Source organism: Hyperolius riggenbachi, chromosome 4, assembly GCF_040937935.1.
Source record: "Hyperolius riggenbachi isolate aHypRig1 chromosome 4, aHypRig1.pri, whole genome shotgun sequence".
NCBI lineage: Eukaryota > Metazoa > Chordata > Amphibia > Anura > Hyperoliidae > Hyperolius > Hyperolius riggenbachi.
In genome coordinates this window covers 29,863,227-29,887,022 of record NC_090649.1, presented here as the reverse complement: position 1 = coordinate 29,887,022, position 23,796 = coordinate 29,863,227, and the positions used below count along the sequence as shown (strand labels likewise).

Genomic DNA, 23,796 nt, shown 5'->3' with positions numbered 1-23,796 from the left:
AAGATAAGTGCAGCTGTTTAGAGCAGAGTCTGGGAGGATCATATTGCGCTTGCAATCACAGTGCCTGCAAAGTTACTGAGCTGTGCTGAGCCAAAAGCTTCCAATGTGTTCATTGTGCACAACTACGGAACAGCCAGCCTATAATCAGCAGCACATTTCAGCCAGTATGTGTGCTCTACACATATCTGGCAGTGGCACCGATGTCCCCTCTACCTGTCCCTGCAAGGCTGGCTCCCCTGAGTCCCCTCCAACAGAGCGATCCATCCCAGCTCTGCTTCCAGGACCCCGCTAAGAGGGGGCGTGTCGCTCTTGGCCCCGCCCCTTTTGCGATCCGAATCACTCATTTTGATGATTCGGATATTCGACTCACAAAATAGATTCGGATCAAAGATCCGAATCGTTCATGATCCGGACAACACTAATTGTCACACACCGTGCCGCAGTCACAGAGCAGCCAGGCAGACGGAGAGAAGACATGACGGGGAGCCGCATGGAGGAGACCCCCGGGGAACAGGTGGGTGCCGGGCGGTAACGTTTCCTGAACTTTTAGTCTCTCAGTGGGCGAGCTATACCTCATCTGACAGGTTGGGGGACCTCAGGAATGGTGGATGTATGGGAGATGTCCACCAATGTGCAGAGCTGGAGGAACCAACCTGCTTTCTATAGTGACTTCTGATGGGCTAAGCGTAATTCTTATAATAACACACAACTGGGCAGCCTGTAGCTGAAACTGCTTATTGCTAGAGCTGCACCTGGCAGGACTAAAGATGTCCCCATCAGTGATAAATGTCAGAATGTAAATCAGGGAGAGGAAAGATTTTACAATGGCCACACACTGACTAAATAATACATTAATGATGTAAAAAAATAAGCCATTTGATTTATTATGTTACTACAGGTCCTCTTTAACACAGAGCAAGTTTGGGGTGGGGAAGGAGGGCCGTGGAAGTAGAGGGCTTTCAGGGGTAAATGTCTAATAGAGTCACAGTGAATGGAAGACACTGTCCTGGAAATGCCCCATAGCTGCAGGGAATGTGCTGTGTGTGTGTTTAGCACATAACGTGGTGTTGAACAAGCATATGTACAGTATATGCATATTGAAGCATAAGTAACATTTTTCTCTTGTGGTTCTGGAATGTCAGCGGCGCACTGAGGTCCTAGTGAGACAGTGACAGTGACGTAATCTGATAGAGAGGAAGCACTGTGACTATGCTGCACGCTGCTGCACACATTCTCTGCTCACATATTCCTGTGGAGAGCAATGAGGGAAATACCATTGCTAAGGGCTGGTTTACACACCACCAGCGCTTTCTAAGCACCAGTCATTTTTATTTTGCCCTTTATTGCAGATCCCGTTAGGTATACTCCTTGGCTACATTGGCCTCAATTCTCTAAGCAGTTTAGACTAGTCCACAGATGGTTTTTAGTCTACTGATGGTTGGTGTAATGTTTTAGACCTGTTTTTAGACCTGGTCTAACATTCAGTAATTACACAATTCACAAAGGCAAACAAGGAGTAACCACGCCCACTTTTCCTGACAGAGATTAGACCAGCTGATTTCTGTAGGTAAAGTAATTCTGTGAGGTATTTTAGATGTGAGGAGGGAACCTTTGAATTAATTATACAGTTTAATTGTATGCAGAGGAGAGCTCATCAGAGGAGAAGGACGTCAGTCATAGCTACTTGTTTGTGAATTGCATCTTTTGATTATTTCCCCTGCTTTACTGACCTAATTACCAAATGGTTTAGACCAGGTCAAAAAACAGGTCTAAAACATTTGGTAATTTGTGGGGTGATTCCCCTTTGATGCTACTGACCAAACCATAATTAGAGTAACAACCATCAGTGGACTAGTCTAAACTGCTTAGTGAATTGAGGCCATAGATATGTAATTCTTATTACATTTACTGGCGCAAGGGGAGCGAAATTCGCCTTGAAAGTGAGTGATCAGCGCTAGCCTGCTGAGATTCCCGCTGGATCCCCCTAAGTAGACTGGTGCTTGGGGTTTTCCCCCCTTTTTATTGCAGATTTCATTAAGTACATATCTTGGCTACATAGATATGTAACTTTCTTTTACAATCTATTTATTAGCTTATAAATACAGTATACGGTAGAATTCCATTCTAATATACTGCAAGGGATGGGAAAAAGTAGTTTACATCAGAAGTTTACTATATCAGGATTGGTCATACATTGTATATTTATACAGGCACATTTGCTGGGGCCTGGGGACTGAGTTTACTATATCCAGAGAGGTTACTATATCAGAGTTTACTACAGTAGAATCTTATTACTGTATAGTCAACTGTGATATGGTAAACTTGCTCTTCAGGTGCCAGCAAATGCATCTGTATAAATATACAATGTATACAAAATTCTGATATAGTAAACTTCTGATATAGTAAACTACTTTTCCTGGGCCCTTGGAGTTCACTATGAAGGGATTCTACTGTATAAGAAGATTGTACTGTAATACAAATTGTAATACATTGTATAGCACTGCAATAACATAGATTAACAGCCTATGGAATGTGAAATGCTCCATAGAATAAACAGCCTATAAATTATTTGAAGCACCCCAAAGTAGACTATTGTAGATTTTGTTAGGTAAATTCCTTGGCTACATGGATATGTCATTTTCTTTTGTAATATTTTTATTAGACTATGAATACCGTATAATACAGATTGTAATACATGGTATACATCTGTGATAACATAGATTAACAGCCTATGAAATGGGACATGTACCATAGAATACAATTATTTGAAGCACAAAAGTAATGCAATATCGTTTCTCAGATACACGTGCAAAATAGATTACATTGATATCTAATAAACAAACATTGCATTTGTAACCTATTCTGGCCCATATGTAGTTCACTTTTTCTTCTGAGTTTACTCATTAGGAAATAATTTTTAAACTTCTTTTTTATAACTTGTCAGCCCTGTACAATTGAAAAAAAAAGTACCAAAAAGTAGACAAAAAATACTATCAACGTTATTTTTAGTATTTTCTTGTTTGCAAGTGATTTAAAGGGCATGATACTGACAAGCATGAAAATATCACCTACGTGAAAACACAGGAGAAAAAAAATAATTGCATATGGGTCCATAAATCCATTTTAAAAGAACAAAAATTGTGAATGCATCACTATATTTGGTAATAAAGTGTAAAAACTACATAAAAAATAAAACAAATATAAGAGAACAACATAATACGTGTTCAATAAATAAGATTGACTTAAAATTCATTAAAAACAATACAGCTTACATACTTCCAGCAACATTTGAGCAACATTAGGTAGAATGTAATGATGTTTTTGGATGTATTAACTCCCATGAATTAGTATACATCTTAAACTCATTAGATTTTCCATTATGTACAGCAAATATTTTTTTCAACATGAAGATAAAAATCTGATTTTTAGCAGGATTTCATTTATAGTAGGTATATCCCTAGATTTCCAAAATTTTTCAATGTATTTCTTTGTACTCATTAACATAAGGGATATCAGATCTATATCATGTAATGGGAGGCTATCACTACCTATATGGACCAAAGCTGATGAAGGCTGTATAGCACCAACCTTACTTGCTAATTTATTAATATAAGAAGTCACTTCCTACCACAGGGTCAATATTTTAGGACATATATAACAAGGAAGGCAAAGATTGATGCACACCTGATGCTGATTTCAGTGAGGTAATCGAATTGTGGAGCAACTTCTGGATCATACAGAAACCACTATACATAGAATAAAATGGTATACTTATCAGGCACAGCAACACAGAAAGGAAGGTGCACCTCTCTATGTGGCTGTGCCTGATAAGTATACAATTATTTTTTTATCTGATGTTATTAATATAATATAATATAATATGTTTAGATTTATGATCTATAAGAATTTTGTGGAGATTAAAGGAATACAATCAAAGTGTGTGACTTCAATACATAGAATGAGGTGTGCTAGTCGAAAAAAAAGTAGGCATTTTACCGAATGTGGCATTCTGATATTATTAATATTTTAGGACATTCCCAAAATATGTAAAATATACCACTAAAACCACATTCTCTCCAACATTTAGGGGAGCCTTCCCTACAGAAAACAGCTAATTTAAAAGATGTTCGATTCCATTGCCAAGTAATCTTAACCACTTGAGGACCGTGGGCTTTACCCCCCTTAAGGACCAGACCCTTTTTTTCCATTCAGACCACTGCAGTTTCACGGTTTATTGCTCGCTCATACAACCTACCACCTAAATGAATTTTGGCTCCTTTTCTTGTCACTAATAAAGCTTTCTTTTGGTGCTATTTGATTGTTGCTGCGATTTTTACTTTTTATTATATTCATCAAAAAAGACATGAATTTTGTCAAAAAAATGATTTTTTTAACTTTCTGTGCTGACATTTTTCAAATAAAGTAAAATTTCTGTATACATGCAGCACGCAAAATGTGGACAAACATGTTTTTGATTAAAAAAAAAACCCATTCAGCCTATATTTATTGGTTTGGGTAAAAGTTATAGCGTTTACAAACTATGGTGCAAAAAGTGAATTTTCCCATTTTGCACCATCTATGACTTTTCTGACCACCTGACATGTTTCATGAGGGGCTAGAATTCCAGGATAGTATAAATACCCCCCAAATGACCCCATTTTGGAAAGAAGACATCCCAAAGTACTCACTGAGAGGCATAGTAAGTTCATAGAAGATATTATTTTTTGTCACAAGTTAGCGGAAAATGACAGTTTGTGACAAGAAAAAAAAAAAAAAAAGTTTCCATTTCTGCTAACTTGTGACAAAAAAAAAAAATGAAATCTGCCACGGACTCACCATGCCCCTCTCTGAATACCTTGAAGTGTCTACTTTCCAAAATGGGGTCATTTGTGGGGTGTGTTTACTGTCCTGGAATTTTGGGGGGTGCTCATTTGTAAGCACCCCTGTAAAGCCTAAAGGTGCTCATTGGACTTTGGGCCCCTTAGCGCAGTTAGGCTGCAAAAAAGTGCCACACATGTGGTATTGCCGTACTCAGGAGAAGTAGTATAATGTGTTTTGAGGTGTATTTTTACACATACCCATGCTGGGTGGGAGAAATATCTCTGTAAATGACAATTGTTTGATTTTTTTTACACACAATTGTCCATTTACAGAGATATTTCTCCCACTCAGCATGGGTATGTGTAAAAATACACCCCAAAATACATTATACTACTTCTCCTGAGTACGGCGATACCACATGTGTGGCACTTTTTTGCACCCTAACTGCGCTAAGGGGCCCAAAGTCCAATGAGTACCTTTAGGATTTCACAGGTCATTTTTGTTTCAAGACTACTCCTCACGGTTTAGGGCCCCTAAAATGCCAGGGCAGTATAGGAACCCCACTAATGACCCCATTTTAGAAAGAAGACACCCCAAGGTATTCCGTTAGGAGTATGGTGAGTTCATAGAAGATTTTATTTTTTGTCACAAGTTAGCGGAAATTGATTTTAATTGTTTTTTTTCACAAAGTGTCATTTTCCGCTAACTTGTGACAAAAAATAAAATCTTCTATGAACTCACCATACTCCTAACGGAATAACTTTGGGTGTCTTCTTTCTAGATTGGGGTCATTTGTGGGGTTCCTATACTGCCCTGGCATTTTAGGGGCCCTACACCGTGAGGAGTAGTCTTGAAACCAAATGTTGCAAAATGACCTGTGAAATCCTAAAGGTACTCATTGGACTTTGGGCCCCTAAGCGCACTTAGGGTGTAAAAAAGTGCCACACATGTGGTACCGCCGTACTCAGGAGAAGTAGTATAATGTGTTTTGGGGTGTATTTTTACACATACCCATGCTGAGTGGGAGAAATATCTCTGTAAATGGACAATTGTGTGTAAAAAAATCAAACAATTGTCATTTACAGAGATATTTCTCCCACCCAGCATGGGTATGTGTAAAAATACACCTCAAAACACATTATACTACTTCTCCTGAGTACGGCGATACCACATGTGACACTTTTTTTGCAGCCTAGGTGCGCTAAGGGGCCCAACGTCCTATTCACAGGTCATTTTGAGGCATTTGTTTTCTAGACTTCTCCTCACGGTTTAGGGCCCCTAAAATGCCAGGGCAGTATTATTTTATTTATTTATTTATTTATTGTATTTATAAAGCGCCAACATATTACGCAGCGCTGAACATTAATTTAGGTTACAGACAATATTTAGGGGTGACATACAGCAATATGACAATACAGGAATACAAGAAAACCAGATCACACAGCACAGTATGAGTACAAGGTAATGCTTAGTCAGTCACTGGATGAAGCATAGAGATTAGGCAAGTTATGTTCACTCAGATGCATAGCATGGGTTCACAGTAATGGAGGTGCCAGATCAGGTAGGACACAAAAGGAGGAGGACCCTGCCCAAAGGCTTACAATCTAGAGGGAGAGGTAAGGACACGAATGGTAGGGGACCAGAGTTCAGCTGTAGGTTTAGAGCACTTGTGAGGGGTAGTAGGCCAGAGTGAAAAGGTGAGTTTTGAGGGCTTTCTTGAAGATGTTGAAGGAGGGGGCTGCCCTAATGGGTGGAGGTAGGGAGTTCCATAGTGTTGGAGCAGCTCTTGAGAAGTCCTGGAGGCGTGCATGGGACTGGGTGATGCGGGGGGCGGTTAGGCGAAGTTCATTGGAAGAGCGGAGTGAGCGGCTAGGTGTGTACCTCTGAGTAAGATCGGAAATGTAGGTTGGACAGGTTTTGTGGACAGATTTGTAGGTCAGACACAGTATCTTGAAGTATAGGTACCCCACAAGTGACCCCATTTTAGAAAGAAGACACCCCAAGGTATTCCGTTAGGAGTATGGCGAGTTCATAAAAGATTTTATTTTTTGTCATAAGTTAGTGAAAAATGACACTTTGTGAAAAAAAAACAATAAAAATCAATTTCCGCTAACTTTTGAAAAGCAATAAAATCTTCTATGAACTCATCATACACCTAACAGAATACATTGGGGTGTCTTTTTTCTAAAATGGGGTCACTTGTGGGGTTCCCATACTGCCCTGGCATTTTATGGGCCCAAAACCGTGAGTAGTCTGGAAACCAAATGTCTCAAAATGACTGTTCAGGGGTATAAGCATCTGCAAATTTTGATGACAGGTGGTCTATGAGGGGGCGAATTTTGTGGAACCGGTCATAAGCAGGGTGGCCTTTTAGATGACAGGTTGTATTGGGCCTGATCTGATGGATAGGAGTGCTAGGGGGGTGACAGGAGGTGATTGATGGGTGTCTCAGGGGGTGGTTAGAGGGGAAAATAGATGCAATCAATGCACTGGGGAGGTGATCGGAAGGGGGTCTGAGGGGGATCTGAGGGTTTGGCCGAGTGATCAGGAGCCCACACGGGGCAAATTAGGGCCTGATCTGATGGGTAGGTGTGCTAGGGGGTGACAGGAGGTGATTGATGGGTGTCTCAAGGTGTGATTAGAGGGGGGAATAGATGCAAGCAATGCACTGGCGAGGTGATCAGGGCTGGGGTCTGAGGGCGTTCTGAGGGTGTGGGCGGGTGATTGAGTGCCCTAGGGGCAGATAGGGGTCTAATTTGATGGGTAGCAGTGACAGGGGGTGATTGATGGGTAATTAGTGGGTGTTTAGGGTAGAGAAGAGATGTAAACAATGCACTTGGGAGGTGATCTGACGTCGGATCTGCGGGCGATCTATTGGTGTGGGTGGGTGATCAGATTGCCCGCAAGGGGCAGGTTAGGGGCTGATTGATGGGTGGCAGTGACAGGGGGTGATTGACAGGTGATTGACAGGTGATCAGTGGGTTATTACAGGGAAGAACAGATGTAAATAATGCAGTGGCGAATTGATAAGGGGGGGTCTGAGGGCAATCTGAGCATGTAGGCGGGTGATTGGGTGCCCACAAGGGGCAGATTAGGGTCTGATCTGATGGGTAACAGTGACAGGTGGTGATAGGGGGTGATTGATGGGTAATTAGTGGGTGTTTAGGGTAGAGAAGAGATGTAAACAATGCACTTGGGAGGTGATCTGACGTCGGATCTGCGGGCGATCTATTGGTGTGGGTGGGTGATCAGATTGCCCGCAAGGGGCAGGTTAGGGGCTGATTAATGGGTGGCAGTGACAGGGGGTGATTGATGGGTGATTGACAGGTGATTGACAGGTGATCAGGGGGATAGATGCATACAGTACACAGGGGGGGGGGTGTCTGGGGAGAATCTGAGGGGTGGGGGGAGATCAGGAGGGAGCAGGGGGCAGTTTAGGGCATAAAAAAAATAGCGTTTACAGATAGTGACAGGGAGTGATTGATGGGTGATTAGGGGGGTGATTGGGTGCAAACAGTGGTCTGGGGGGGTGGGCGGGGGGGGGGGGGTAAGAGGGGTGCTGTGGGCGATCAGGGGGGGGGAAATCAGTGTGCTTGGGTGCAGACTAGGGTGGCTGCAGCCTGCCCTGGTGGTCCCTCGGACACTGGGACCACCAGGGCAGGAGGCAGCCTGTATAATACACTTTGGGCTTGATTCACAAAGCGGTGCTAACTGTTAGCACGCCTGTGAAAACCCCCTTAGCACGTCTAAACGAGCTTTTCGCGCATAAAACTCTACGCGCACAAAACTTTATGCGCGTAAAACTTTACGCGCGTACTGCACAGAGCGCAGGGCGCTTCGCGCGAAGTGCCCATTAAAGCCTATGGGACTTAGCGCGCGTAAAACTTTGCGCATGCAAAGTTAGCGCGCGATCTGATTGAGAAATCCGGTGCTAACCTACTTAGCACCCTGGTTAGCGCGTCTAAAGACTTTAGACGTGCTAAGTAGGTTAGCACCGCTTTGTGAATCAAGCCCTTTGTATACATTACAAAGTGTATTATACACTTTGTATGCGGCGATCCGGGTGCTAGTAACCCGCCGGCGCTTCCGAACGGCCGGCGGGTTACAGCGCGAGGGGAGCGGAGCCAGTCCCCGGCGGAGGATCGCGTCACGAATGACGCGATCGCTCCGCCCATGCCCGTACAAGGACCGCCGCCAATTGTACATGCGGCGGTCCTTGCGGGATCCACTTCCCGGCCGTCATTTGTACATGCGGCGGTCGGGAAGTGGTTAAGGGAGTTTTCCCAACTTGCAGTGGAGTTAGAAGTTTTCAGCCATTTTTATTTTTTTGTGATAATATTGAATCATCTATTCAAGAAATATATAACCATTTATATAACAGATATATAACTATGTTTACATTTATGATCTATCAGAATTTTGTGGAGATTAAAGGAACACAATCAAAGTGTGTGACTTCAATACACAGAATGAGGTGTGGTAGTAGAAAAAAAAGTAGGCATTTTACCGAATGTGGTATTTTTACATTTTTAGAGCAAGTCATCATTTTTTTTACCGAAGGAGAGGAGTGTTCAATGGGAGGTGTAAAGCATTCAGTATTTTGTTCGGTGAACGTTTGTTAGTTATGTGATAGTTATGCGGTAATCCTGAATTTGGGCGGTATTTTTCCATGTGAGAAGCAGTAAAGCAGAATAGTGGAGAGCATCTTGCAGCTGTGTGGGAATGAAATAACGCCAGCAACAGTTCGGTTGTAAACTGCTCTTAATTTCCGCCACCTTTTTACTCTGTGATTTACATTCCTGTCAAAATTTACCAATTCCATACCGCATTTCTACTGCACATTTACTGAACATGTATCGACCATTCCTCGAATGGTCGTAAGCTTGTTTGATAGTTTTCTGTGAATTCTGCTTCTGAATTACAGAACTGAACTTATTACTGAACGTGCTGTAATATGTTCGGTAATACTCTGTGAATTGACGCCTATGTTTTTCCTGAACCACTTTTATGAAGAGGAGCCAGTTACTAATGAATTGTTATTGCAGTAAAAAAAATAATTTTCTTTTGTTACCCTGTTCCCCTGCTTTACCATACCAGCGGCATCCCATGTACTCCTGGGGGGGGGGGGGGGGGGGGCGCACTGTTATGTGCTGAGGTCTGTTAGTAGCAGAGCTGAAGGCAGAATCTTCTCCCTCTACTACTAGCAGAAAGCTGCACGGTACTACAACAGATACCACAGGGAGCCTCGGTGCACTTTCCACAGGAGGCTGCAGTAAGGAGACACGTGCCTTTTGCTATGAAGCCAGGTCACAGTAGTGCTTAGATTGGAATGCAAGAAGAAACTGAGTCAGGATTCACATGTCTGTCTCCTCACTGTAGCCTCTTGTAGAAACACAAGGCTGCCTGCAACACAACATACACATGTCCCAGCCTAGTTCCTCCAGCCGCACAACATACACATGTCCCAGCCTAGTTCCTCCAGCCGCACAGGTGTATCAGGCACCAAACAGGCAGCTCTGTATGATTGTAGCAGAGAGAGAGCTCTCCTCACCCTATTGTTCCCGCGGTCACATGGCTCTCTGCCAGCAGAGGATTGGGAATATCGTAGACCCGACACAGGCATCTGCACATAACGCCATCCCGCTGTCCAACGCCGACCTGAGTTTAATAGGACACTGTATTGTATGGTAGAGCAGGGGAACACTTTGATAAAAAATTTTTTTTACTACAATTACCATTTATTACTAAGTGGCTCCTCTTTATAAAAAGGGTTAAGAAAAAAAATAAAAACTTTCATAGTATTCCTTTAAGAGAAACAGTTTTATGTAAAGAGTCTTTTTTAATATAGCTTAGGCAACGACAGGTTTGCAGATATTTAAAAAAATATATAGATATTTTGGTGTCAGATAATTTTTTTGTATGTCTAAAAAGGATTGTAGTGTAAGTTTATGATACATGTAATAGGACTTGAACTACCCAACTCAATATACTGTATCTAAAGGTGCTCATTAACAGTACAATGTTTCATTCGGATTTGATCTTTTGACACAATTTTTATGATCAAATTGTATAGAAAAATGCGCCATGTGGAGCGCAAAACGATGTGAAATTATACTATAATTGACTGGAAAAGGAAAAATATTGATCCAAATGTTGGATTTAATGATCAGATTGTAATGTAAAACCTTCTTAAATTGTTCTGTTACTGGGAACAATCAAAAATTGCCTTCAATGTAGTTTTGATCACTCAAATTGCGACAAAAGATCAAATCTGAAGGAAAAATTGTAACGTAAATGGGCACCTTAAGTCAGGGATAAGTGCCTAGATAGGCACTTTAAAGGAAAGGAAAAAAGATATAGAGGCTGACATATTTATTTCCTTTCAAACAATACCAGTTGCTGGGCAGCCCTGCTGCTCCGCTGCCTCTAATACTTTTACCCAGCAGATCAAGTGTTTCTGACATTATTGTCAGATCTGACAAGATTAGCTGCATGCTTGTTTCTGGTGCGATTCAGACACTACTGCAGCCAAATAGACCAGCAGGGCAGCCAGGCAATTGGCATTGCTTAAAAGGAAATAAATATGGCAGCCTCCATATCCCTCTCACTTCAGTTGTCCTTTAAGGAGCGGTTGTCTCAAGTTGTTTACATAGCTTATCTCTGACAGATCCTTTGCAAAAAAGAATACCAATTTTTTAAAGTAAGATCTATACTCTAATATGCATATTTTAATATATTTTGATCTATGAACAAAGCAGCAATGATATTTTAATAATTTTTAACTAGGATTAAATAATTCTCTAATTGTACCCATAATATACAATATATTGTTTTTTTTGTTTTTTTTTTGCCATATTACTAAATCTACATCTAATGTAATAGCATTTCTATAGGATTCTGCATACCAAAACCGCCAAATTTAGTAGGAAGTTGCATGAGTTTTGTAGACAAACAAGTAAATATAATATCATTCGCATAGGCCTCAATTCACTAAGCTTAACTCCTGTCTTTAATAACTCTTCTGAGCTGTTTTACAGTTATTACCATGGTGATATAATTGTGATAACTGTAAAACAGCTCAGAAGAGTTATTAACGACAGGAGTTAAGCTTACTGAATTGAGGCCATTTAGAGACTTAATTTACAGGTGTGAGGACCAGTTGAGACTCGTGATATTGAATTATATTTTATGTTTTGTGCAAGCTGTCACAGACTGCAAGGCCGGTCTGCGGGTGGGTCAGTCGATCAGCGTCAGAAATCCTCTCACACGGTCATTTGTTCATCACGAAGGGTAACCCGCGTTCGCAATTTGATGAACTGACTCGCGAAGGGAGCGTTCTGATACCAACCGATTCACCACACACATATACAATTCAAAGATCTGCCACCAAGCGAGTTACACAGCCCGCTACTGTAATTACTAGAACTTGGAGAACGCTTTAGTAACCCCTAGCAGTATGCAGGAACCTGGGTCAGATCGTTATATCTGGGCCGGGTTCTCACATACGGGTTATAAAGGTATACTTCTATTAAACACAGGGTAGCGATTTCAGGAGAATAGGTACGATTGTGTATGTTCAGCAACAGGTCATAACCGCTAAACGAAAGAGAAAAAGAGTCCAGTTTAAAGGTAAGCATTCAGGTTAAAAGTCCTTTGAACACACGGCATGCGGCGGTTCTCCTTGGAACGCATGCCTGGACTTTCCTGATCGATGAAATTTAGAGAACTGAGGGAGGAGTTTCTCGCAAACACTTTTTACTGACCTCAGTTTTGGGGCGGTCACTACCTGGAAAGTAGGTGTGTTTAAGGCAGGGTTACCTCCTGGCAGTCAGGTTGCCACCCACAGACTCAGAGCAAGGAATGTATTAATAATTTGTGTAATTCCGCCCCAGATTGGCGCATCGCAAATCCGAGACTATATTCATAAGCAGCTTGCGATCCTGTATTAAACGAGGCTATACATGCCTAGTCTGTCGCATTCGCTCTACGCAGGCCGGATAAAGTGGTTTCTCTATGGATTCCTGATAGCTAGAAAATTATACTTCAGGTGAACGATAGAACTGTTTCCTAGGTATCAGAAAATGTAATTTTTGTCTTGCTGTGCCAAACCTATTTTGAATTATGAATAAGTTAACGTTCCCTTTTGTGTGAAGCTTATGAGTTTGGAGGGAATTTTGAATCTCAACCAGTTTGAGCTGGCTTGGGAAGAGGGGCTGATTGTTATCTGCTGCTGCTGAAGCTATTCCATGGCCACCATTTGGTCAAAGCTTGTAACACCTATGTGTTGCCAGCTACGTGTGAAAAGCTGGAGGAGGTGGAGGGGGTGAGGGGCTCTGCTCTCAGTAAGAGAGAGGGAAATTGACATCTATTGTGCATTTACCCAGGACTGACAGGAACTGTGCGCGACCATGCGAAAGTCGATGGCGCTAGCGCACGACTTTTCCGTAATGTTCGTCACATCAGCCGTTCCATGTATAATACAAATAATGATTCTGATTCTGAAATATAATAGGTGATAATGGGCAGCATTGTCTTGTTCTATTAGAAATAAAACTTTTTTTGATGTTGAATCAGCATTTACAGCTGAAGGTTGTGAATACAAAGCTATTATTGAACTTTTGATAAAATCATAAAGCCAAAATTATTTAAAACATGAGATAAATAATCCCTGTGCACTCTATCGAATGCCTTCTCTGCATCCAAGGATATAAACATTCTACGGGACTCCAATACTTGGAGCAAGTCAATTATCTTTCTTGTTCTATTAGTTGTCTGTCTTCCCTTAATCAAATCTACCTCGTCTGGATGTATTCATTTTGGTAATATATCCACTAGTCTATATTCTAAGATCTTAGAGGATACTTTTATATCTGTATTACGAAGAGATTTGAGGTAAAATGTGTAGGTTCTTATTGATCTTTAACTGGTTTGGGTATGGTTACTATGGCCGCTTTGAGCTACTCCTCTGGGAATTTTCCATAATGGACTATTTCATTGAAGGCTTGAGAAAGGAGGTTTCCAAGTAAATAATCAAATGTTTCATAGTCTTCATTAGAGTAACCATCTATACTCTGAGTCTTTATTGTTTTAAGCGATTTTATAGTTTTATGATTTTTTTTTTCCATTGTAAAAAGTCTATATTAAGGATGTCTAAACCTATTCCTTCAGTTTTTGGAAGTTTAATTTGTGCAAGATAATCTAAAAAGTTTTGAGGAGAAGGTCAAGGAGTAATGAGGATCATACTGTAGATTAGAGAGACTTAAATAAAAGTCACTCATAGAATCTACTGTAGTATGTCTTATGGACTGTGAGGAAGAATTTTGGTCTTCGGATGTCTTACACGGGGAAATCCCCCATGGCCATTTGTGAGCTGCCTCTAATTCCTTTTTATGGTTGCTAGTGCTTGGAAATTCAGATCTTTTTTATCTTGTGAAATCCTGGCTCGCAGCCCAGATTGGGCGGGGATGGAAGAGGGAGGGTGAATCGCTAGTGAACAGTTATTGTCACACACTGTGCCGCAGTCACAGAGCAGCCAGGCACACGGAGAGAAGACATGACGGGGAGCCGCTCGGAGGAGACCCCCGGGGAACAGGTGAGTGTTGGGCCGGTAACTTTTCCTGAACTTTTACTGCACACTGCAACAGCTGATCCCCCTCCGGCATCCATAATTGTGTGTCGCTGAGGGGGGTCTCTCAGTGGCCGAGCTATATCTCATCTGACAGGTCTGGGGACCTCAGGAGTGGTGGATGTATGGGAGATGTCCACCAATGTGCAGAGCTGGAGGAATCCACCTGCCTTCTATAGTGACTTCTGATGGGCTAAATGTAATTCTTATAAGAACACACAACTGGACAGCCGGTTGCTGAGACTGCCTATTGTTAGCATTGCTTTATCATCATCTTCGTACTCAGTTCCCAGTCCCATCCTCTCTGTGCAGCCGCTGCAGGAGTCACAGAGAGAGGGCTGATGAGTGACGCTGGCTTCTCCTGGCACTGAGGACTCCTCAGGAACTGGGAACTTTCTATGTGTAACAGCACAAAAACCTAAACCAGATAATATAACACAGATTGTTCCTTGTCAGTGGTGGACCAATAAAATGTATCTTTTAATATTCACATTAAAAGAATCTCTCATAAGGCTGGCAAATAAATATTGGCCTCAATTCACTAAGATCATGCAGGAGATAATAAGGCAAGGGAAAACTTACCTCCACACAGTGAGAGAGTTATCTTATCTCTTCATTCCTTAAAGCGGACCCAAAACAAACATGTTTTTAATTCAAAATATTTCGTTGCAGCACTCTGACACATACAAAGATAAATAAACACTCCTTCAAGCCTATGAGCATTTCAGTGCATGCTTTTCACCCCTCTCTTTGCATAACTAGGGTTATACAGGTGGCAGCCATTAGCAATTCCTCCTATGCCGAACACCACCTACTCCAGCAGTTTGCCGGATTCTGTCCCTGCAATATGAAAGGAAGGGGAGGGGTTCCTCCAATAAATGTAAAATATTTTATATTTGTCATCATGCAGCTGAAAAAAGGCTGCGATTTATTATTATAATTTAGAAAATAGATTTTATTTCTTGTATTTTTAATTTGGGTCCACTTTAAGTTACCTCCTCTGTAGTTAATTTACCTCCTCTGCAGTTAAGTTACCTCCTCTGCAGTTAAGTTACCTCCTCTGCAGTTAATGTACCTCCTCTGCAGTTAATTTACCTCCTCTGCAGTTAAGTTACCTCCTCTGCAGTTAAGTAACCTCCTCTGCAGTTAATTTACCTCCTCTGCAGTTAATTTACCTCCTCTGCAGTTAATTTACCTCCTCTGCAGTTAAGTTACCTCCTCTGTAGTTAAGTTACCTCCTCTGTAGTTAAGTTACCTCCTCTGTAGTTAAGTTACCTCCTCTGTAGTTAAGTTACCTCCTCTGTAGTTATTTTCACACACAGTGGCCTCAATTCATTGGCGTCAATTCACCAGAGAGAATTTACTAAGAGAAACAAGGTAGGTAGTTTATCTCATGAGGTATTTTAACACTCTGGAGTCAATTCACCAGTGTGAGAGGACAGAGAGAAAAGTGTTGGATAGCAGGGGATAATGGAGAGATATGCATGAGGAAAGTGTGAGAAAGCAGAGAGTTAGGTAATCGGTATTAATGATTTACATGGGATACTTTTCCTCTCTGTAAGCTTGAAAGTGAAGCATTGTGGGTAGGAGGCGGAGTTTTACCACTACCTGACCAGAGTATTCCCGCCTTTTACTGCCGGATCATATCATAAATCATATCATTCACGAGTGAGTCTGAACTTCTTCACCACCTCTGTCTCAGTAAAATTATCACGAACTGTTCTCACACGAAAAATACGAGGGGCGATTAAACAGACCCTCCTCCTGCGCCTTCGTCTCCTCATAATAGAAGCAAGCTCTAAGGCCTAGTGCACACCAGACCGGTTCGGCTGTGTTTTGCGATCCGCTTGCGGCTGCGGATACGCTTGGGTAATGTATTTCAATGGGCTGGTGCACACCAGAGCGGGAGGCGTTTTGCAGAAACGCATACTCCCGGGCTGCTGCAGATTTTGGATTGCGGAGGCGTTTCTGCCTCAATGTTAAGTATAGGAAAAACGCAAACCGCTCTGAAAAACGGCACTTCAGAGCGGTTTGCCAGGCGGTTTTAGTTACAGTAGCTGGTCAGTAACAGCTTTACTGTAACAATACATGAAATCTACTACACCAAAAACGCTTCACAAAACCGCAAAATGCTAGCTGAAACGCTACAGAAAAATAAGAAAAAGCGTTTCAAAATCTGCTAGCATTTTGCGGATCTGCTAGCGGTTTTTGGTGTGCACCAGGCCTAACAGAGTAAGCTCAAAAGGCTCCATCTTCCACAGCAGCAGCTGCTGTGTGAAAACCACGATATCTCCAGGTTCATTCAGGGGATAAAGAGATGAAAAAATAACGAATGGCCACACCCCTTTCTTCCCTGGTGAATTGTGATTTGGAGAAAAACTAACTACTAACTATCACTTATTTATCTCATACTTATCTCACATTTATCTCTTGCATTTCTCTCTGTCGATATTTTCCCCTATACTTCTGGAGAATTGCTATTTGGAGATATCACAGGAGGTACATTACCTCCCAAGAGATAAATAGGTTGGTAACCTCTGGTGAATTGACGCCATGAAGATCATGCTGGAGATAATAAGGCAAGAGGTAACTTACCTCCACACAGTGAGAGAGTTATTGTATCTCTTCATTCCTTAAGCTACCTCCTCTGTAGTTAAGTTACCTCCTCTGTAGTTAATTTACCTCCTCTGTAGTTATTTTCACATGCAGTCAATAAACAGCCTGTCTTTAACTCTGGAGTTATTTTAAGGATTGAAGAGTTAACTTAAAGACAGAAGAGTTAACTTTAGGTTTGCCTGAAGTAAAATGTTTCCAGAATACTACATGACTTATCACCATGGTGATAACTCTAGAAGAGTTATTAAAGACAGGATATAAGCTTAGTGAATTGAGGCCAGTTAATTAACAGCCTGTCTAACTTTAGAATTCTGGAGTTATTTTAAGGATTGAAGAGTTACTTTAAAGAGAATCTGTACTCTAAAAGTCTTACAATAAAAAGCATACCATTCTATTCATTATGTTCTCCTGGGGGAAGCAGGAAATTTGGGCGCATGAGGCAGGTGGACAAAAAGGGCGCCGCCATTCACTCCCATAATAAATACCGTTTAATCGGCGCCCAACAGGAAAAAAGGGCGCTGGAGAAAAATAACGTTTTAAAAGCGGCGCCCGGAGACTTTTAATGTTTTATAACTGTTTCTCATGATTACACATTATTTAATGATTTATAATTTTTTAAACATTTTTAACCACTTAAGGACTGCAGTCATAAAACCCCTTAAGGACCAGAGCCTTTTTTTCCATTCGGACCACTGCAGCTTTCACGGTTTATTGCTCAGTCATAAAACCTACCACCTAAATGAATTTTACCTCCTTTTCTTGTCACTAATACAGCTTTCTTTCGGTGCTATTTGATTGCTGCTGCGAGTTTTACTTTTTATTATATTCATCAAAAAAGACATGAATTTTGTCAAAAAAATGACTTTTTTAACTTTCTGTGCTGACATTTTTCAAATAAAGTAAAATTTCCTATACATTTGAGCGCGAAAGTTATTCTGCTACATGTCTTTGATAAAAAAAAAAACATTCAGTGTATAATTATTGGATTGGGTAAAAGTTATAGCGTTTACAAATTATGGTGCCAAAAGTGAATTTTCCCATTTTCAAGCATCTCTGACTTTTCTGCGCACCTGTCAGGTTTCATGAGGGGCTAAAATTCCAGGATAGTACAAATACCCCCCAAATGACCCCATTTTGGAAAGAAGACATCCCAAAGTATTCAGTGAGAGGCATGGTGAGTTCATAGAAGATTTTATTTTTTGTCACAAGTTAGCGGAAAATGACACTTTGTAACAAAAAAACAAAACAAAAAAAAGTTTCCATTTCTTCTAACTTGCGACAAAAAAAAATGAAATCTGCCACGGACTCACTATGCTCCTCTCTGAATACCTTGAAGTGTCTACTTTCCAAAATGGGGTCATTTGTGGGGTGTGTTCACTGTCCTGGCATTTTGGGGGGTGCCTAATTGTAAGCACCCCTGTAAAGCCTAAAGATGCTCATTGGACTTTGGGCCCCTTAGCGCAGTTAGGCTGCAAAAAAGTGCCACACATGTGGTATTGCCGTACTCAGGAGAAGTAGTATAATGTGTTTTGGGGTGTATTTTTACACATACCCATGCTGGGTGGGAGAAATATCTCCGTAAATGACAATTGTTTTATTTTTTTTTACACACAATTGTCAATTTATAGAGATATTTCTCCCACTCAGCATGGGTATGTGGAAAAATACACCCCAAAACACATTATACTACTTCTCCTGAGTACGGCGATACCACATGTGTGGCACTTTTTTGCACCCTAACTGCGCTAAGGGGCCCAAAGTCCAATGAGTACCTTTAGGATTTCACAGATCATTTTGAGAAATTTCGTTTCAAGACTGCTCCTCACGGTTTAGGGCCCCTAAAATGCCAGGACAGTATAAGAATCCCACAAATTACCCCATTTTAGAAAGAAGACACCCCAAGGTATTCCATTAGGAGTATGGTGAGTTCATAGAAGATTTTTTTTTTTTTGTCACAAGTTAGCGGAAATTGATTTTAATGGTTTTTTTTCACAAAGTGTCATTTTCCGCTAACTTGTGACAAAAATAAAATCTTCTATGAACTCACCATACTCCTAACGGAATACCTTGGGGTGTCTTCTTTCTAAAATGGGGTCATTTTTGGGGTTCCTATACTGCCCTGGCATTTTAGGGGCCCTAAACCGTGAGGAGTAGTCTTGAAACCAAATGTCGCAAAATGACCTGTGAAATCCTAAAGGTACTCATTGGACTTTGGGCCCCTTAGCGCACTTAGGGTGCAAAAAAGTGCCACACATGTGGTACCGCCGTACTCAGGAGAAGTAGTATAATGTGTTTTGGGGTGTATTTTTACACATACAGATGCTAGGTGGGAGAAATATCTCTGTAAATGACAATTATTTGATTTTTTTTACACACAATTGTCCATTTACAGAGAGATTTCTCCCACCCAGCATGGGTATGTATAAAAATACACCCCAAAACACATTATACTACTTCTTCTGAGTACGGCGATACCACATGTGTGACACTTTTTTGCAACCTAGGTGCGCTAAGGGGCCTAACGTCCTATTCACAGGTCATTTTGAGGCATTTGGATTCTAGACTACTCCTCACGGTTTAGGGCCCCTAAAATGTCAGGGCAGTATAGGAACCCCACAAGTGACCCCATTTTAGAAAGAAGACACCCCAAGGTATTCCGTTAGGGGTATGGTGAGTTCATAGAAGATTTTTTTTTTGTCACAAGTTAGCGGAAAATGACACTTTGTGAAAAAAAAACCAATACATATCAATTTCCGCTAACTTGTGACAAAAAATAAAATCTTCTATGAACTCACCATACACCTAACGGAATACCTTGGGGTGTCTTCTTTCTAGAATGGGGTCATTTGTGGGGTTCCAATACTGCCCTGGCATTTTAGGGGCCCTAAACCGTGAGGAGTAGTCTTGAACCCAAATGTCTCAAAATGACCTGTGAAATCCTAAAGGTACTCATTGGACTTTGGGCCCCTTAGCACAGTTAGGCTGCAAAAAAGTGTCACACATGTGGTATCGCCGTACTCAGAAGAAGTAGTATAATGTGTTTTGTGGTGTATTTTTACATATAACCATGCTGGGTGGGAGAAATATCTCTGTAAATGACACATTTTTGATTTTTTTTTTACACACAATTGTTCATTTACAGAGAGATTTCTCCCACCCAGCATGGGTATGTGTAAAAATACACCACAAAACACATTATACTACTTCTCCTGAGTATGGCGATACTACATGTGTGACACTTTTTTGCAGCCTAGGTGCGCTAAGGGGCCCAACGTCCTATTCACAGGTCATTTTGAGGCATTTGTTTTCTAGACTACTCCCCACGGTTTAGGGCCCCTAAAATGCCAGGGCAGTATAGGAACCCCACAAGTGACCCCATTTTAGAAAGACGACACCCCAAGGTATTCCGTTAGGGGTATGGTGAGTTCATAGAAGATTTTATTTTTTGTCACAAGTTAGTGAAAAATGACACTTTGTGAAAAAAACAATAAAAATCCAATTTCCGCTAACTTTTGACAAAAAATAAAATCTTCTATGAACTCATCATACACCTAACAGAATACCTTGGGGTGTCTTCTTTCTAAAATGGGGTCACTTGTGGGGTTCCTATACTGCCCTGGCATTTTACGGGCCCAAAACTGTGAGTAGTCTGGAAACCAAATTTCTCAAAATGACTGTTCAGGGGTATAAGCATCTGCAAATTTTGATGACAGGTGGTCTATGAGGGGGCAAATTTTGTGGAAACGGTCATAAGCAGGGTGGCCTCTTAGATGAAAGGATGTATTGGGCCTGATCTGATGGATAGGAGTGCTAGGGGGGTGACAGGAGGTGATTGATGGGTGTCTCAGGGGGCGGTTAGAGGGGAAAATAGATATAATCAATGCACTGGGGAGGTGATCGGAAGGGGGTCTGAGGGGGATCTGAGGGTTTGGCCAAGTGATCAGGAGCCCACACGGGGCAAATTAGGGCCTGATCTGATGGGTAGGTGTGCTAGGGGGTGACAGGAGGTGATTTATGGGTGTCTCAAGGTGTGATTAGAGGGGGGAAATAGATGCAAGCAATGCACTAGCGAGGTGATCAGGGCTGGGGTCTGAGGGCGTTCTGAGGTGTGGGCGGGTGATTGGGTGCCCGCAAGGGGCAGATTAGGGTCTAATCTGATCGGTAACAGTGACAGGTGGTGATAGGGGGTGATTGATGGGTAATTAGTGGGTGTTTAGAGGAGAGAAGAGATGTAAACACTGCACTTGGGAGGTGATCTGATGTCGGATCTGCGGGCGATCTATTGGTGTGGGTGGGTGATCAGATTGCCCGCAAGGGGCAGGTTAGGGACTGATTGATGGGTGGCAGTGACAGGGGGTGATTGATGGGTGGCAGTGACAGGGGGTGATTGACAGGTGATCAGTGGGTTATTACAGGGAACAACGGATGTAAATAATGCACTGGCGAATCGATAAGGGGGGGTTTGAGGGCAATCTGAGCGTGTGGGCGGGTGATTGAGTGCCCGCAAGGGTCTAATCTGATGGGTAACAGTGACAGGTGGTGATAGGGGGTGATTGATGGGTGGTTGATGGGTAATTAGTGGGTGTTTAGAGGAGAGAATAGATGTAAACGATGGATTTGGGAGGTGATCTGATGTCGGATCTGCGGGCGATCTATTGGTGTGGGTGGGTGATCAGATTGCCCGCAAGGGGCAGGTTAGGGGCTGATTGATGGGTGGCAGTGACAGGGGGTGATTGACGGGTGATTGACAGGTGATTGACAGGTGATCAGGGGGGATAGATGCATACAGTACACAGGGGGGGGGGGAGGGTCTGGGGGGGTCTGGGGAGAATCTGAGGGGTGGGGGGGGTGATCAGGAGGGAGCAGGGGGCAGTTTAGGGACTAAAAAAAAATAGCGTTGACAGATAGTGACAGGGAGTGATTGATGGGTGATTAGGGGGGTGATTGTGTGCAAATGGTGGTCTGGGGGGTGGGCAGGGGTGGGTCTGAGGGGTACTGTGGGCGATCAGGGGGCAGGGGGGGGCAGATCAGTGTGTTTGGGTGCAGACTAGGGTGGCTGCAGCCTGCCCTGGTGGTCCCTCGGACACTGGGACCACCAGGGCAGGAGGCAGCCTGTATAATACACTTTGTAAACATTACAAAGCGTATTATACGCTTCCTATCCGGGGATCGTCTGGTTAACAACCCGCCGGCGCTTCCGATTGGCCGGCGGTTTGACGTCGCGGGTGGGCGGAGCCTATTGCCGGTGGATGCGCGCGCATCCCAGCGCTCGATCCCCGGCCAAAGAGTGCCCCAGGACCTGACGCCATTCTGCGTTACGTGGTCCTGGGGCTGCCACTTTGCCGCCGCCAATATGAAGTAGGCGGTCGGCAAGTGGTTAAACGAAAAACAGTACAATATTTTTTTAAAACATTACTTTTAAACGAAAAACCGTACATTTTTTTTTTTTTTTTACATTTTTAAACGAAAAACCGCACCATATTTTTTTAAAACGTTATTAATGCTTATCACAGGGGGGTCTTAGGTTTAGGCACCACCAGGGGGGTCTTAGGTTTAGGCACCAACAGGGGGGTCTTAGGTTTAGGCACCAACAGGGGGGTCTTAGGCCCGGTTCACATTAGCGGTGGCCGTCCGGAATCGCTGTGCCGGAGCCGGACCGCTTGCAGAACGGACGGAACGGACGCACGGCATGGCAATGAAAGCCTATGCGTCCGTTCACATGCGTCCGTTCTGCCGGACCGGCGTCCGTTCCAACATGCGCTATTTTTGGGTCCGGCTCCTCCGGCAGCCGTATCCGGGGCGGAGCCGGACTGCACCATCCGGCCAATACAAAGCAATGAGAACCGGAGAGCGCACAACCCCACTTCCTATGCGGATTGTTGCGGCGATTTTGGATGGGGACACATGGGCAAGCATTTTGGAGTGGAGCAGCAGTGACTTTACACGAGCTGGAGATGTTGGCAGCATGTCGGAGGTGGAGGTGAGTGCTAAACAGCAGAGGGCCTGATTCCACAGGTCCCCCTTCTGCTGACCTCCCAGACCCCAACATTTTATTTGGTTTGTACTTAACTTTTGCCAAACGGATCCGGATCGCATCCTGATGAACACCTGATGCAACCTGACCGGATCCGGATCGGATCCGGATCAGAACCGTACGGTTCCGATCCGGATCCGGTCCGGATCCGGTCAGGTCATCCGGTCCGTTTGGCAGACAACCGCAAGTGTGAACCGGGCCTTAGGGTTAGGCACCACCAGGGGGGTCTTAGGTTTAGGCACCAACAGGGGGGTCTTAGGGTTAGGCACCAACAGGGGGGTCTTAGGGTTAGGCACCAACAGGGGGGTCTAGGGGTTAGGGATAGGTACAGGGAGGGTTCTGTGTGAGAGTAGGGTTAGGTATAGCTTTAGGAAAATTCGTGTTTTATAAAACGTTATTATAAATTTCAATTTTTAAACAGGGAAGATTAATGTTTTTAAAATTGCCGATTTTATACACATTATTTAATGATTTATAACTTTATAAAACATTATTTTTAAACGAAATATAACACAAATTTTTTTTAAACGTTATTCATGATTATCTTAAAACCCCGCGCCCTTTTTTCCCGGCGCCCTTTTTTAACGTACGCCTCCTGGGCCCCTCTGTGCTGTTTCTGCCACTCCCTGCTGCAATCCTGGCTTGTAATTAACAGTTTTAGGCAGTGTTTACAAACAAAAGACTGGCTTCTAACCAGAGT

At 42.7% G+C, this 23,796-nt stretch overlaps 2 protein-coding genes across 6 annotated transcripts in view; both read left to right on the top strand.

Moving 5' to 3' along the window:
- LOC137570321 (snaclec trimecetin subunit beta-like) overlaps positions 1 to 23,796 on the top strand; it is a 902,833-nt gene that overhangs the window by 621,233 nt on the left and 257,804 nt on the right. The window lies entirely within an intron of this gene.
- The window catches only part of LOC137570319 (early activation antigen CD69-like), a 180,117-nt gene that overhangs the window by 43,490 nt on the left and 112,831 nt on the right, over positions 1 to 23,796 (top strand). For 2 of the 5 annotated variants that reach the window (XM_068278958.1, XM_068278960.1), the window contains exon 1: positions 14,358 to 14,413. The exons of 2 other annotated variants lie outside the window; for them this stretch is intronic. In XM_068278958.1, the coding sequence (XP_068135059.1) occupies positions 14,375 to 14,413 (39 nt within the window). In that variant the 5' untranslated portion in view covers positions 14,358 to 14,374. Of the gene's footprint in view, positions 1 to 11,890; positions 11,968 to 14,357; positions 14,414 to 23,796 lie in introns of those variants that run through there. One more of the 5 variants, XM_068278961.1, reaches the window with a different exon arrangement.